Source organism: Neovison vison, chromosome 13 (genome assembly GCF_020171115.1).
Source record: "Neovison vison isolate M4711 chromosome 13, ASM_NN_V1, whole genome shotgun sequence".
NCBI classification, from domain to species: domain Eukaryota; kingdom Metazoa; phylum Chordata; class Mammalia; order Carnivora; family Mustelidae; genus Neogale; species Neogale vison.
The window spans coordinates 148126662-148141901 of record NC_058103.1 but is presented as its reverse complement, the minus strand read 5'-3'; the positions used below and the strand labels follow the sequence as shown (position 1 = coordinate 148141901).

The following is a 15240-nucleotide window of genomic DNA, read 5'->3' as shown; positions in this document are numbered from 1 at the left end:
GGCCCCCTCTTTGCAGGAAGAGACCAGCCTCGGGGCAGTGGTCTCCTCTCCACGTTCCAGGCTAGGCTTTGGAACATCACCAGCCTCCACGGGGCTGCGCAGATCCCATGGGGACTGTGCCAAACCAGAATCTAGGGCTTTCCCCTCCAGCAGCCAGGACACTCTTCCTACTGCACTTTGGAGGTCACCTCTGCCTTGCCAGCCTGAGCAGGGTACACATCCTACCGGTGTCACATTCCTGGACACTGAGTGTCACATTCCTGGACACTGAGCCCCTCAAGGGCTCCGGCTGGTCATTTCAGCTTGGAAAGGGCTGAGTTCTGCCCCGGCTGGCCTCCCTGGGGCACTGGGTCAGTCCACACACGGACTCCCCACTGCCAGCGACATCTCAGGCTGTGACATTTCCAGTCCTGCCGGCAGGCACCCTGTCAGGAACACCTGTTCCAGAATCCCAGGGCCGCCTACTGCTCAAAGCTTTCTCCTCTCTACCCAAAGGTGTCCCATGTGGAGAGGGAGAGAGGGTATGAGCCCTCCATCAAAAATAACTTTACTGGGGCACCTGGATGGCTCAGTAGGTTAAGCCTCTGCCTTCGGCTCAGGTCATGATCCTGGGGACCTGGGATCGAGCCCCACATCAGGCTCTCTGCTCAGCAGGGAGCCTGCTTCCTCCTCTCTCTCTGCCTGCCTCTCTGCCTGTTTGTGATCTCTCTCTCTGTCAAATAAATAAATAAAATCTTAAAAAAAAAAAATAACTTTACTGGGGCGCCTGGGTGGCTCAGTCAGTGAAGCGTCTGCTTTCTGCTCAGGTCATAATCCCAGGGGCCTGGGATCGAATCCCATATGGCTTCTCCCTCGGCCCCTCACGCTGCTTGAGCTCTCTTTCTCTCTGACAAATAAATAAATAAATACCCTTAAAAAAAAAATAAAAAACAAGAAAGGAAAAGAAAAGGGAGACATATGAAAAGATCGCAATGAAAGAATTCAGTCAAGGGAGCCCTGGGACCTCAGAGCAGGGGAGGAGGTCTAGACCAGTGTCGTCCAATACAAATACAATGAGAACCACGTCTGTGATTTTAAATTCTCTAGTGGCCAATTAAAAAAGTAAAGAGAAACAGGTAAAATTATTTTCGGTAATGCATTTTACTAAACCCAACATATCCAAAACATCACCTTTCCCTTCATGCAATCAGTATAAGACTTATCCATAAAATATATCCATTTTTGCTGCATGGAGTCTCACAGCACACCTCCCCTCAGACCAGCCACATTTCGCAGCTCAGCAGCCACGTGTGGCTAGTGGTCAGGGTTTCATTCGGACAGCAAGGGAGAGAAGGGAGGAGCATGCGAGAGGGATCCTTCTGGAATTCAGGGGCTGAGGGCAGAGTCAAAGAAACAGTGAGGATTTGCCTGGGGTTGGGAGAGAAAGGGGGGGCGGTGTGTGTAAGGCCCCCTGCTGTGGGGGGGTGAGGGGGGCGGCCCCAGCAGTGGTGCCCTGGGGCTGCTGCAGTGGCAGCCAAGAGCCAGGTGGGGGCAGAAGAGAGCTTCTTTTTTACCACACTAGAGGACCTTCCAGAGCAGGGAGGGAAGGAGGAAAGGAAGGTCTGGGGGGCGCTTTCCACCTGGACCAGCTAGGGGCGGGGCTGGGGCCTCGTACCAGGGCCGGTGCAGGAGATCTGGCGGCCTCTGCACATTCTGTTGAGCTAAAGGGAAGTGGACCGGTCAGGGCAGCAAGGCTTCCCCGGTGGGAAGAATGCCCTTCTTTTACTGACCCCTCCCCGCCAACACGCTACCATGACAAAAGTTTCAGAAACAAAGTTGTGGGCTCCCATTTTTGAAACATCCAATTCCTTCCAAAATCAGTTCAGGGTAGGGGGGCTCTCCTGGGCCTCGGTGATACAAGTGGGAACCAGGCGATCTCTAAGATTCTCGTCGGGAGAGGGCCAAGCCCAGAAGAACCGAACCCCAGAGCACAGGGGGAGTTTTGGGAAAGTCCCACAGCCTCTGTGCTGCTGGGGGGTGTGTGTGTGGCCTCTGTGACCCCTGTGCCCTGAGGGCAGGTTGGCCCATTACCCTGCCCCCTTGGAAGACGGAGATGAGAAAGACAGGGGGAATTTGGGACCAGAGGAGGGGACAGGGTGGGTCATTCTAGCATTCCCCCCTACACACACACACACACACACACACACACACACACACACACCCCCCGCATGCGCACCAGGAGGCCCGCCTCACTCTAGGGGCTGAGCCCCAGGGCATAACAGGGACCACACTCAGGCTGTAGCTCTTTCTTTCTTTCCTTCCCTTTTTTTGGTTATTACAAATAATGTTGGCATTTGGCATTTTTCAACCACTTATGAAAATATTTCTGTATCATAATAGTCCTAACCGGATGAAAGGGAAAGAGTATCTTTAAAAATATTTTAATTATTTATTTGAAAGAGAGAGAGCAGGAGAGAGAGCAGGAACAGGGAGGGGCAGAGGGAGAGGAGCAAAGGGAAAGGGAGAAGCAGACTCCCCAACAAGCAGGGACCTTGATCCAGGACCCCGTGATCATGACCTGAGCCCAAGGCAGGCGCTTAACTGACTGAGCCAGCCAGGCACCCGAGAAGGAGTATTTGAACTGACGGATGTTCTCCCAAAGGTGACGGCAAATTACACTCCTGTTAACGGTGTCCCATAGTCTTGCCAGTTAGAAGCACACAAAGAATTCCTGGGTGGCTCAGTCTATGAAGGGTCTGCCTTCAGCTCAGGTCCAGATCTCAGCATCCTGGGATCGAGCCCCGAGTCAGGCTCCCTTTGGGGAGTCTGCTTCTCCCTCTGCCTGCTGCTCCCCCTGCCTGTGCTCCCTCTTTCTCTGGCAAGTCAAGCATTTTTTTTTTTTTAATAGAGGCATATAAAATGCTACACATCTTCCAGAAGAAACAGAGGTTACTAATGTTTTAATTTCTTTGACCATCAGTGAGCTGGAAGATCTTTTCATGATTTATGAACTATTTTCACCTAATCAATCATTTGAACTTTTTAAACATTGTGACTTTCACCATACAGACATCTTTCATTTTTATTAGTAGCTCTGTCAGCCTTTTCCCTTATACTTCTGGATTTCATATCATGCTCAGATTTTGCAAGAAAATATCAAACTGCAGAAAAGCATGGGTAGAATTACCTCATTTTTAGCCAAAAAAAAAAAAAAAGGCAAGTATATGCATATTCAGGTATAGATACTTAAATGACGACACAGACGGATCTGGAATGATGAATTTTAAGTCAGTGGTTCTCTAATTGAGCACTAGAGTCATCTGGAAGGCTTGTAATAATACTGGAAGACAGCCCCCTTCCCAGTGTTTCTCATTCAGCAGGTCTGGGCTGGGGCCCAAGAATTTGCATTTCTAACAAGCTTCCAGTCAAACTGCTGCTGGAATCTTCTAATCTAGTAAAAGCAGTTCCCTTGAGAAGTGGGTTTGAAGTTTTTTTTTTCTTTTTTTTTTACTTTCTTCGCTTCTGCAATAAGCAAGAATTTCTTTGATAGTTAAGAAAAACATTAAGATCTTTAAAGATTTGCATGTGAAAGCTCAAAGAAGTACAGAGTGTTGGACAAATGTAGGAGGCTATTACCAGGCACTTGGTAAGGGACGTGTGGGAAGATGCATGCCTGCTTGCCACGCAGGATGGGGACTGGGGTGAGGGCTCGAGTCACACCATTGGAATTTGACCTAGAAATGCATTGCTCTCAAAAGCTGCACAAGCAATAATTTAGGGGCAGACGAGGGACTTGTGCCCAGCAAGGGTGTGGGGAAGAGGAGGGCAGGGGGAGTAGGACAGATCTCCAGGGACAGCCCAGGTGAGGGACCGTGTATAGGAGTCTTAGAGTCAGATGCTGGTTCGAATCCCGACTGGGGCATCCCACCTAGTCTCTGGGCCTCAACTTCCTCATCTGTAAAATGGGGATGTCAAGATACCTAGCACTTTGCCTGGTACGTGAGTGTGCTCAGTAGGAGGAACACTGGGACCTCTTGCCCCCAGTGGCCACGTGAGAAGTCGGAAGGGTCCAGCCCACCTGGCCCACTTTCATTCAGGGGCATCGCAGCAGCCCAGGTTCTAGACACAGCCCACGAGAGAAGACTCTAGGTTGCTCTGGCCATGGGTTGTGTGGGGCTCCCACCCAGGAAGGTTTCAGGTTCTTGAGGTTTTCAGCAAGCAAAGGGAGAGCTCGACATACCCCAAAAGAGATGTAGGCGCCCAGCAGGCTGCCGGCAATGGTGGCGTAGCCTCCGGTCATGACCGCGTGGATCTCAGAGAGGGTCATGTCGGCCAGGTAGGGCCGGATCAGCAGAGGAGCCTCAGTCTGCAAACAGGAGAGATGTCAGACAGACAGAGCTGGCCAGGCCAGTGTGGACCCCAGGGTGTCTCCTCCCTCTGCCCCCCGGGAGTGGGGACGTCACAGTGGGTCCTGGGGACCCCAGCGGCAGAGACGGGGTTGGGGCCATAGTTTGTGCTTGGGTGGGCCTCCCTGGACCTCGGCATTGGCCTTGCTCTCTGGAAGGACCTCCAGCCCTTCCTCTTGGCCTGGTTTGCTCCCTTGGGTCAAGTGCCCACTAGGTCCTGGCATCCCACAAGCACCTTACATGTGTCACTCATGATCTGGGAAAGAAGTGGTCATCCCCCTTTCCCAGGAGAGCACACAGAGAATCAGACAGATTCAGAGAATTACCTCTGTTCATGCAAGGGCCCAGAAGCAGATGGAACTCCAGGCCTGAGCTTTTAATGAAGCCATAGGGTTTGCCAGAAAAAAAGGAGATGGGCATTTGGTGGTATTTACTGCAGGGCATCTGGGGAAGCCTGGAGTCATTCATGTAGTCACTTAATAAACACTTACTGAGCACCTCCTATGTTCCAGACTGTTCTATAGAATACGGATGGGGATTAAACAAGATAGAGCCCTGACCGCGTGGAGCTTTTATCCTGGGAGTAGTGAAGGAGGGTGGGCTATGGGAAGAAATGGACACCCAAAAAGGAACCTAGGAGATAAAGTGTCTCATAGACGATGCTAAAAGCTATGGAGATACGTGCGGGCGAATCCCTAGTGGGTGCAGAGTATTTAGAATTGAGTAATAAGCAAAGGCCATCCCAAGGAGATGACATCACACACCACAGGTGCCATCAGTAGTTAAACCATGGGGCTTATAGGACAGAGTGTGCCCAGAGAAAACGGCACAGGCTGCCAACGCTGGGGCTGAGATGATGCCATTGACCCTCAGAGGCTCCCCGTTCCCTTGGGGGAATCGAGGCAAAGACCCAGGGGTCTAGGTCAATGTGGCCGCCAACTGGTCGACAGTCAGTTCACTTGGGGAGCTCTTCACATCACCCAAAACCCATTCACCTGAAAACTTGTATTTTGTCAGCAAAAACCATGGAGCACATTTGCCACATTTAATTTAAATAAATGCTTTTGTGTTTCCGTATTTCTTTCACTTTTGCTTCACTTTAAACATTTTAGCGGGGGAGCATCTGGGTGGCTCAGTGGGTTAAAGCCTCTGCTTTCGACTCAGGTCGTGATCCCAGGGTTCTGGGATCGAGCCTCGCATCGGGCTCTCTGCTTAGTGGGGAGCCTGCTTCCTCCTCTCTCTCTCTCTGCCTGCCTCTCTGCCTACTTCTGATCTGTCTGTCAAAGAAATAAATAAAATCTTAAAAAAAAAAAACATTTTAAGGGATTTGAAACAGGAGCGCATCTGTCCTTAAAGGGTTTTAAAAAACCTTTGAAATCAACACACCGGTACTACAGCCAAAAGACGCGAACATGGCATTCTGTGGCAAGTATGTCTTTTGGTGACTCCACAGTTGGTCCAATGGGCTGGGTCCCTGGAACGGGCTTTGGGGTCTCACCCTCAGGAGGGCTGGGCCTTCTGGAAGGGGCTCGGGACTGACAGGTGCTTTCAGAGTCACACTTACTTTGGAAAATGCATTTCAGAAAGAAAGGGGAGGAAAGAAGACAAAATGAGGTCATGTCAGGAATGCTGCCCAGGAAGGGCACAGCTGGGCTCTAAGTCCTGACTTACACTGCGGGGTCCTGGCAAGCTGTTCCCACCCTCAAGCCTGTTTGTGCTGGAAGGGAGGAAGGTGGATGCCACCTGTACGATTTGTGAGTCTCTGAGCTGATGAAGACCTCCACGGCCTAGAGTGGTAGAAGGTGCCAGATAGAGGCCATCCTCCCCGGAGCGACCCAGGGAAAGAGTGCCTCCCCAGACGGAGCATCCCCAGGGCAGTGGCCTTTGGTGACCCTGGGAGAAGGTCTGAGAGCCTCTTCCACTGACTGAATCTAGCTCCGGGGACCCAGGGCACCCACCTTCCCCGGGGATGCTGCCGCTGACCAAGAGGGCAGGGAGCTGCAGTACCCACCTGGCTCACAAAGATGTTTCCAGCCACACTCAGGGTCTCTGTGGCCGTGGTGCCCATGGTGGCCTGCATCAGCCAGCTGATCTAGGAGGCAGAGCACTCTTTGTGGGCGGGAGGGCACCCGCAGACCCCAGAGTTGGAGAGAGTCAGGTGTGAGGTGGACACACCTAATAAGTCTTCCTTCTGATTTCCAGCCCAGCGTAGGAAACCCTCACCTCCGTTTCTCCCTCCACACCTCCACTCACGGGGGCTTACCATTTCCTAAGTCCCACCCCCCACTTCACCTTAGGATAGCTCCAATCACTACAGTAGCACTTCTAAAATGCATGTTCTCTGTCTCTATACAAAAGCATTCCCTGGCCCAATGTACTTGAGAATTGCTGTACTTGCACATCTTGGAGGTTATCAAATACATAGCAGGTTAGTAAAGGCTCTGAAAAGTCCTGCACAAAAATTTGTTCAAAGTTGTCTACCCCAGCCTCACAGAAGTATTTGACTGTGGGATCCCTTTACCTAGTAACATGTGTTAACCCACTATGGAGCTGGAGTTTTGTGAAAAAGCCTTTGGGACAGGACGCCTGGGTGGCTCAGTTGGTTAAGCAGCTGCCTTCGGCTCAGGTCATGGTCCCAGGGTCCTGGGATCGAGTCCCACATCGGGCTCCTTGCTCGGCGGGGAGCCTGCTTCTCCCTCTGCCTCTGCCTGCCATTCTGTCTGCCTGTGCTCGCTCTCTCTCCCTCTCTCTCTCTGATAAATAAATAAAAAATCTAAAAAAAAAAAAAAAGAAGAAAAAGCCTTTGGGAAACATTGTATTAGAAAGTTCTCCCTTTTGGGGCACCTGGGTGGCTCAGTGTTAAGCCTCTGCCTTCAGCTCAGGTCATGATCATCAGGGTCCTGGGATTGAGTACCCCCACTGGGCTCCCTGCTCGGCCGGAGCCTGCTTCCCCCTCTCTCTGCCTGCCTCTCTGCCTACTTGTGATCTTTGTCTGTCAAATAAATAAATAAATTCTTAAAAAAAAAAAAGTTCTCCCTTTCAATCAAGATGAAGTCTGCTTCCTTGGAATCTCTCCCACTGCAGGAACCTCTCTGGCTTCCCTTCCCCTAACCTTTCTTCTCTAGGTATTTGGAGACAGCTCTCCTACCCTCACCTCCTCCTGCCCCACACTTCTCTTCTCCAGCCCAGCAGGGCTTACCAGCCCTACTTCTTGCCACCATCCTGTAGAGGGCATGGCATTAGGCCCATCACTGGCCCCTGAGGCTTCAGTTGTTATAGCCCCTTGGCTGAACACATGCTCTAGATTTGGAGAGACCTTCCTCCCTCCTGCCCCGAGCTGGGCACTCTTCCCATAATGCAGGTGGGTTTTGCCTTTCTGGCGGTCCCCTGCTGCGACTGATTTGTCCTGAGCTCAATCGGCTAAAACCTCAGACCTGCCCTCATCACCAGGTCCAACGCCTGCCCAGTACCACCTCCTGAATCCTGGTTCTGTGCTATACATTTTATGAACATAAGCACAGGCTTTGACTGTTACACCAGCTAAGTCTGGCCCACATGGCCCACTGCTCCCATCTCTTAAGGTCTTTTCAGTACAAATGATCTCTTTTCCTCCCCTTCTTCTCAAAGTGGCCTCAATTCTGCAAACTTTCCTCACACGAAGATCACATTGGACTTGGTGCCATTTCTCCTTAGGATCATGACAGGATCATGACAGGAGACTCTGGGGAAGGTGTTTGACTAACAGTAGACTCTGAGTGGGAGGTGTAGACGCTGGGAGCAGGATTCTGGGAGGGTGTGGACCTGATTCTGGGAAGGTTCAGGCTCTCCGAGCTGGGAAGTGAGCAACAGTCTGGGCTCTGGGTGCAAGCCCTTCTGGGAGAGCATGAGCCCCATGAGTAGGTGGTCCCGGGACAGCCCAGCCCATGGCACTGGGAACTCACCTTCTGGATCACCCACTGCATGAGGCCCACGTGGTAGAGCATGGACATGACACAGCTGAAGAAGATGACAATGGGCAGAACCTATCAGGGGAGAGCACAGGTCCCGGGGTGAGGGGCAGAAAGCCGGCAGGGTACCCAGGGCCTAGGAGACCCCAGACAGCCCACTCGATCCAAGGCCTTGCCACGCGGACACCTGACCGGGTCGAGGAACAAGGTCCGAATTCAGTGCCTGAGGTCACGAACGGGGCCTCTTTGGAGGCACCTCGGTCCTCTCCGCTGCCAACCGGCCTAGCCGCGTCTCCCTGTCCCCTCCCGCCCACAGAGGAGGCCTGCGCCGTGGCAGGGAAGCAGGACTCGAGTCCCGCACTTTTTATCCCCTCGTCTGTAAAGTGGGGATGATGCCGATTTCCCGAATAGCTGCGAGAAGCAAAGGAACCGGCTCGGGGCCCAGCACCTTGCACAGCGGCCCCCCTCCTGCGTGAGCTCAGTCCCAGGCCCCGGCCTCTGGGCTTAGCCTCCCTCCCGAGCCTGGGGCCCGAAGGAGAGGCCTCTCATCTCTCTAGAATTCCCTCCCCGTCAAGACCAACGAGCTCAGGACTGGAGTCACGGCGGACCTGCAGTCCCTGTCACCAGGCTTGTCACCGCTCTGCCTACTCCAGGCCTCATCAATTCTTCCTTCAAAACTGCCCTCACACCCCTTCCCTCCTCGCCGGGGGCCTGGCGCCATCCCAGCGCGTGTCCCCTCCAGTCTGACAGAGAACAGCCGCAGCTGCCGACCACTCAGACGTCTGTCGGTGGACGGCCAGCCTCCTGAGCTCGGCTGACCAGGCAGCAGCGCACGGGGAGGGCGGGAACGGGAATGAGGCTCTCCGCGGGCCATCAGGGAATGATTTCCAAGACCGCGTCTTTAACGGGAAAGGGGCAGATGTCAACAGGGTGTGCGCGGTGCTGGTCTCTGGGCCAGGAAGGGTGACTGGCGCTGTGTGGGCACCAAGTAGCGTTAAAAGAGGGCAAATGTGGGCAGTCGCCTTGGGGAGGGAACCAGGGGGCAGGGGTCCAGGTGGGAGGCAGACTTGTGTTTTACTATGTCCCCTTCTGTACTGTTAAGAATATGTTAGGGGCGCCTGGGTGGCTCAGTGGGTTAAAGCCTCTGCCTTCAGCTCAGGTCATGATCCCAGGGTCCTGGGATTGAGCCCCGTGTGGACTCTCTGCTCAGCGGGGAGCCTGCTTCCTTTCCTCTCTCTCTGCCCGCCTCCCTGCCTACTTGGGATCTCTGTCAAATAAATAAATAAAATCTTAAAAAAAAAAAAAAAGAATATGTTAGTTGTTGCAAACAGTTCTATTGTTTTTTAAGTTTTAGTATTTTCTTATTTTAAAGATTCTATTTATTTGACACAGAGAGAGAGAGTGTGTGTGTGTGCACACACGTGTATGCACGAGCTGGGGAGGGGAGCAGCAGAGGGATGGGGGGGAGCAGACTCCCCACCGAGCAAGGAGCCTGATATGGGGCTCTATCCTAAGACCCTCGGATCAGGACCTGAGCCAAAGGCAGACACTTCACCAAATGAGCCACCCAGGTGACCCTCCGAACAATTTTAAAATAAGTTACACAGAATTGGTAATAGCAGGTGCATCCTTACGCTAAAATGTTAGGTGGAGAAACTAGATCTTAAAAGCATAGTAGAAAGGCTGGAAGTCAGTACATGCCAACAGCAAGTAGCTGCTCTGTGTGCTGGGACTAGGGAAATGCGGTTTCTTTTTCTGTATTTCCAATTTCTCATCTGCTCCTGTCATTTTCTGTAAAAGGATACACCTCTCGAGGGAGGGGAGCACGGGCAGAGGGGAGGCTTGGGGAGGCTCATCAGCTGCGTTCTGGACATGCTGGTTTGAGACGCCTGTGCAAAGAGCAAGGGGAGTGTGGAGTGGGCAGGTGGATAAGAGGGTCGGGAGCTCAGAGGAAAGGTCTGGGCCAGGCCTGGTTTGGACCTGTTTGCCCAAGAGTATAGACTGAGGCCACAGGACAGATGTAATTTCCCGAGGATATCGCCCTGAGGGAGGAGAGCACTGAGGAAGGACAGGGCACTGGGGTCAGCCTCACAGAACAGGGAGAGGGAAGGAGGGGCACAGGGAGGGGGCAGAGAAGAAATAGAGAGGATGGAGGATGGCCAGGCCAGGGCTGTGATGGACACTGAGGACAGCTTTTCAAGCAGGACAGTCGGTCACCTCTGCCAGATGCGTCCGAGCATTCCAGAAAGGTGAGGAGTGACACGGACCCTTGACAGCTAGGAATCCAGGGGTCCCTGGTGGAGACAGCAAGAACAGGCCGCTCTTTCGAGAAGCTCAGCTGTGCAGAGGAAAGGCTGTGAGGAGAGGTGAGGAACAAAGGAGGAGCTGTTTTGTTTTTAATAAGGGGAGTCTTGGAATCACACTCGGGCTCTGGTTCAAGATGAATGCGGACTGCAGAAGGGCCCAGAGGAAGACAGAGGCTCCATCCCAGGCAGCTCCACTGGAGACGAGAATCAGGCCCCAGCTGAGGTGCTTCCCCTGCCCCAGTCCACACGGACGCTGCGGTTTTCTCTGGACCGGCCCCACACCCCCGCCCCGTCTCCAGCCTCCCTGCAGCGGGGATGTCATCCCACAGGGAACACAGGCTGTGCGTGGAGGAGCCCTTCTCCTGCCGGCGACTCGTGACTGCCCTGGCTGCCCGGAGCCGGCCACGCCCCCAGCACGAGGCTGCTGACGTCATCCACCCGCCCTCGCAGCCAGACACAGAGACAATCACGTAGTGTCTAGACCGCTTGTCCAATTTATCATGAGAGGGACTGCCCGGCGGCGAGGGCCTGGCAGGCCTGCAGGCAGGGCCCTCATCAGGGCGGAGAGAGCCCGGGCCGGCTGGACCAGACTGCAGATTCGGGACTCTCCCGGCAGCAAGCGAGAGACATTTTCTACCCGTGCGACGTGGAGTTTGGGGTGGAAGGGAGGCTGTGTTTTGCATTACACCGTGACTGTCTTGGGAGGGGAGATAAATGCAATGGAAGAGAGGTGACCTCCAAATTTCTCAAGCGGGACATTTCATAATCAGTACGGTCCCTGAGGCCTACGGGATCTCTCAGCCTGGGGAACAACTCTGGGGCCTATGTCGTGTGTGAGGAGCCAGGAGAGGGGACAGGCAGCAGAAGCCGGTGTTGCCGTGGTCAGGGAGGGGAAGTACACGCGGCCCTCCTGTGTGTCCACACGCAGCCCTACCTAGGCCAGGGTGTGGTGACTCTTCTGTCCTCACACCAACTGCGGTAGATGTAAATCCACTTCCCCAGTGGGCACGCTGAGAGTGTGAGATGTGGGTTACCTGCCCAAGGTCACACACCTGCAAAAGACAGAGCCCTTCCTGGTCTCCAGCAGGTTGCTGAGGCCCTGCTGTGACCCTGAGGTGGTTTCCCTGGGGCCAGTCCTGGATCCGCATTTCTATGTCTCCATAGAAGCATTCATCTCCTCCAAGAGCGAGAGCGTCTTGTAAGTTCTGACCACAGCCAGCTGGTCTGTCTAGTGCTGAGGCTCAACCATCACTGAAGGAAGGGGGACTTCTAGCTGGTCTAGGCCACTGGTTCTCAAAGTATGGTCCCCGGACCAGCAGTATCAACCGAGATTTTGCTAGAAATGCCAATGTTGAGCGCCACCCCCAGAGTTTCAGATTCCATAGGTCTAGGGTGGGCCTGAGGATCTGGACATGAGCATTGCCAGATGCTGCTGGTGCTGCTGGCCTGGGGGTCACAGTCTGAGAACCACTGCTCTTCCTGATGCTTGAACCTCCAAACCCCCAGCTCCAAAGGCCTAAGCACACAGATAGGGCCCTATCGCCAGAGCCACAAAAAAAACACAAAAACCCCAAACCACAAAATCCAAAGTCATCCAACAATATGTTAAAAGGGTTCTACACCATCAGTATTTGGGATTTATTCTAGAGAAGCAGGAGTGGTTCAACATCAGCGAGTCAATCAACGTGATACATCCCATTAACAGAACAAAGGATAAAAATACACGATCCTCTCACCCTAGGCAGAAAAAGCATCTGACAAAAATCCAACATCCGTGCTTGATAAAAACTCTCAGCAAAGTGGATGTGGAAGGAACGTACCTGGACATGATAAGGCCACACACGATGCACCCATAGTCTGCATCGTCCTTGGTGGTGAAAGGATGAGAGCTTTTGCTCTAAGATCAGGAGCAAGACAAGGATGTCCACCCTCACCACTTCTATTTGACCTAGAACTCCTAGCCAGAGCAATCAGTCGTGAAAAAATAACAAAATGTATCCAAACTGGAAAGGAAGGGTAAAACTGTCACTATTTGCAGATAACATGATACTACATATTTAAAATGTCCCTAAAGACTCCATCAAACAATTACTAGAACTACTAAATGAATCACTGAAGTTGCAGGATATAAAATTAACACACACAAATCAGTTGTGCTCCTATATACTAATAACGAGCTATCAGAAAAATTATAAGACACTGGTCGACTGGGTGGGTCAGGCGGTTAGGCGTCTGCCTTCCTCTCAGGTCACGATTCCGGGGTCCTGGGATCAAGTCCGAGTCAGGCTCCCTGCTCTACAGGGAGTCTCCGTCTCCCTCGGCCTCTGCCCCTCCCCCACCACTCGTGCTCACTCACTCCTTTTCTCTCTCAAATAAATAAAAGATCTTTAAAAAAAGACACTGGTGAAAGAAATTAAAGATGATACAAATAAACGTAAAGATATCCCACACACAAGGATTGGAAGAATTAATATTGTCAAAATGCCCACGCTACCCCAAATTATCTACAAATCCTATGCAATCCATCAAAACACCAACGGCATTTTTCACGAACAGAACAAATAATACAAAAACTTGTCTAGAACCACAGAAGACCCTGAATAGCCAAGGGAATCTTGAGAAAGAAAAACAGAGCTGGAGGTAGCACGCTCCCTGATCTCAAGCTACACTCCGAGCCTATAGTAGTCACAACAGTACAGTCCTGGCACGAAAACAGACACGTGGATCAATGGAACAGACCAGAGAGCTCAGAAACAAACCCATGTTTATGTGGTCAGTTAACCTACAACAAGGAGGCAAAATATCCAATGGGGAAAAGACAGTCTCTTCAACAAATAGTGCTGGGAAGACGGACAGCCACATGCAGAAGAATGAAACCCAGCGACTTTCTTACACCAGACACAAAGATAAACTAAAATGGATTAAAGACTTGAATGTAAGGCCTGAAAGTGTAACCCCCTAGGAGAAAACAGAGGCAGTGAGCTCTCTGATCCGTGTCTGAGGGATGTTTTTGGAGCGGTCCCCTCCGGCAAGGGCAACTAACGCTAAAATAAACAAATGTGATTACATCCGATTAAAGTTTCTGCATGGGGCACCTGGGTGGCTCAGTGGGTTAAAGCCTCTGCCTTCCCCTCAGGTCATGATCTAAGGGTCCTGAGATAGAGCCCTACATGGGGCTCTCTGCTCAGCGGGGAGCCTGCTTCCCTCTCTCTGCCTGCCTTTCCTCCTACTTGAGATCTCTGTCTGTCAAATAAATTCCTAAAAGAATTTAAAAATTAAAAAAAAAAGTTTCTGCACAATGAAGGAAGGCAACTATAAAACAAAGGCAACCTACTGAATGGGAGAAGATATTTGCTGATCATTTATCTGTTAAGGTGTTAATATAAAAAACAGATAAAGAACTTACATAATTAACTTAATACTCTCCCAAAGTAACCTGATTAAAAAATGGGCAGAGAACCTGAATAGATATTTTCCCAAAGACACCCAGATGGCCAACAGACACACGAAAAGATGCTCAGTATCACTTGTCAGCAGGAAAATGCAAATCGAAACCACAAGAGACCACCTCACGCTGGTCAGATTCGCTATCATCAAAAAACCCAAGAGGGGCGCCTGGGTGGCTCAGCTAATCAGTCCCTGCGCAGGTCATGATCTCAGGTTTGTGAGATGGGGCCTCGCGTTGGGCGCCACGCTAGATGTGGAACTTAATTAAAATAAATAAATAAAACCAAAAAAGTTTCTAAAAGTAAATAAGTCACAGGGCTGCAAAGCTCAGCTAGGGAATACAGTTGATAATACCGGACTAGCTTTGTACAGTGACGGATGACTTCTAAGATGAGTTATTATGGGGATCATGTCATAATGTCTAAAAATATCAAAGCTCTGTGATATATACCTGACATGAATAGGGTGTCATGTCAGTTACACTTCAGTAAAAATGAAGGAAAAGGAAGGAAAAAGAGAACCACACACACACACCAGCCACATACACACGCAGTAACGCAAAGCCAGACGATCCCTCTGGGGAGGGAGATGGCCCAATGCCTTACGGGGGCAGAGGACACTTACTCCATGGTCACAAAAAGTGGACATGCCTCCTGATCTCTTGCTCCCGCTGCCCCTTGCCCCGAATGACCTCACCACTGCTCTCTTGCACCCTACTGCCGGGCAGAGTCTCCTTCCCAGACCTTTGCAGACACCAGATTCTCACAAGCTCTTCGCAGTCCCGTCATCCCACCTCCTTCCTTCTAGCACCGACCCCAGTTTCCACTTACTTCCCCCTCCCTCCCCCGAGAATCACGCTCACTGAGGTTACCAAGGCCCCCCTGGTTACTAAGTCAACCACAGTCGGTGCCTTTTAGCCCATTTCTTACTCGATTTTATTTTTGGCCAGATGTGGCACCATCGACCACTGGGGATGGCCGAGGCTACAGCGGGCAGACCCCCTGAAACTCTTGGGAGAGGAAACCATTTTCTTTCCCCCAGCTGTTCCTCAGGGAGAACATGTGGGCAGCACTGCTGAGCTCGGCACGTGGGTGCACGTTCCAGAGGCGGGAGCCACAGCGTCGGAACCAATGAGCAAGCGCGACCCGGTCCACC

The 15240-nt window shown here is 51.9% G+C and overlaps 1 protein-coding gene across 2 annotated transcripts in view; it reads right to left on the bottom strand.

Moving 5' to 3' along the window:
* The window catches only part of SLC28A1 (solute carrier family 28 member 1), a 45033-nt gene that overhangs the window by 7415 nt on the left and 22378 nt on the right, over positions 1-15240 (bottom strand). For both annotated transcript variants that reach the window (XM_044230864.1, XM_044230865.1), the window contains exons 9-11: positions 8327-8407; positions 6397-6477; positions 4220-4345 (exon numbers count right to left, since the gene is read on the bottom strand). In XM_044230864.1, the coding sequence (XP_044086799.1) occupies positions 4220-4345; positions 6397-6477; positions 8327-8407 (288 nt within the window). The remainder of the gene's footprint in view (positions 1-4219; positions 4346-6396; positions 6478-8326; positions 8408-15240) is intronic.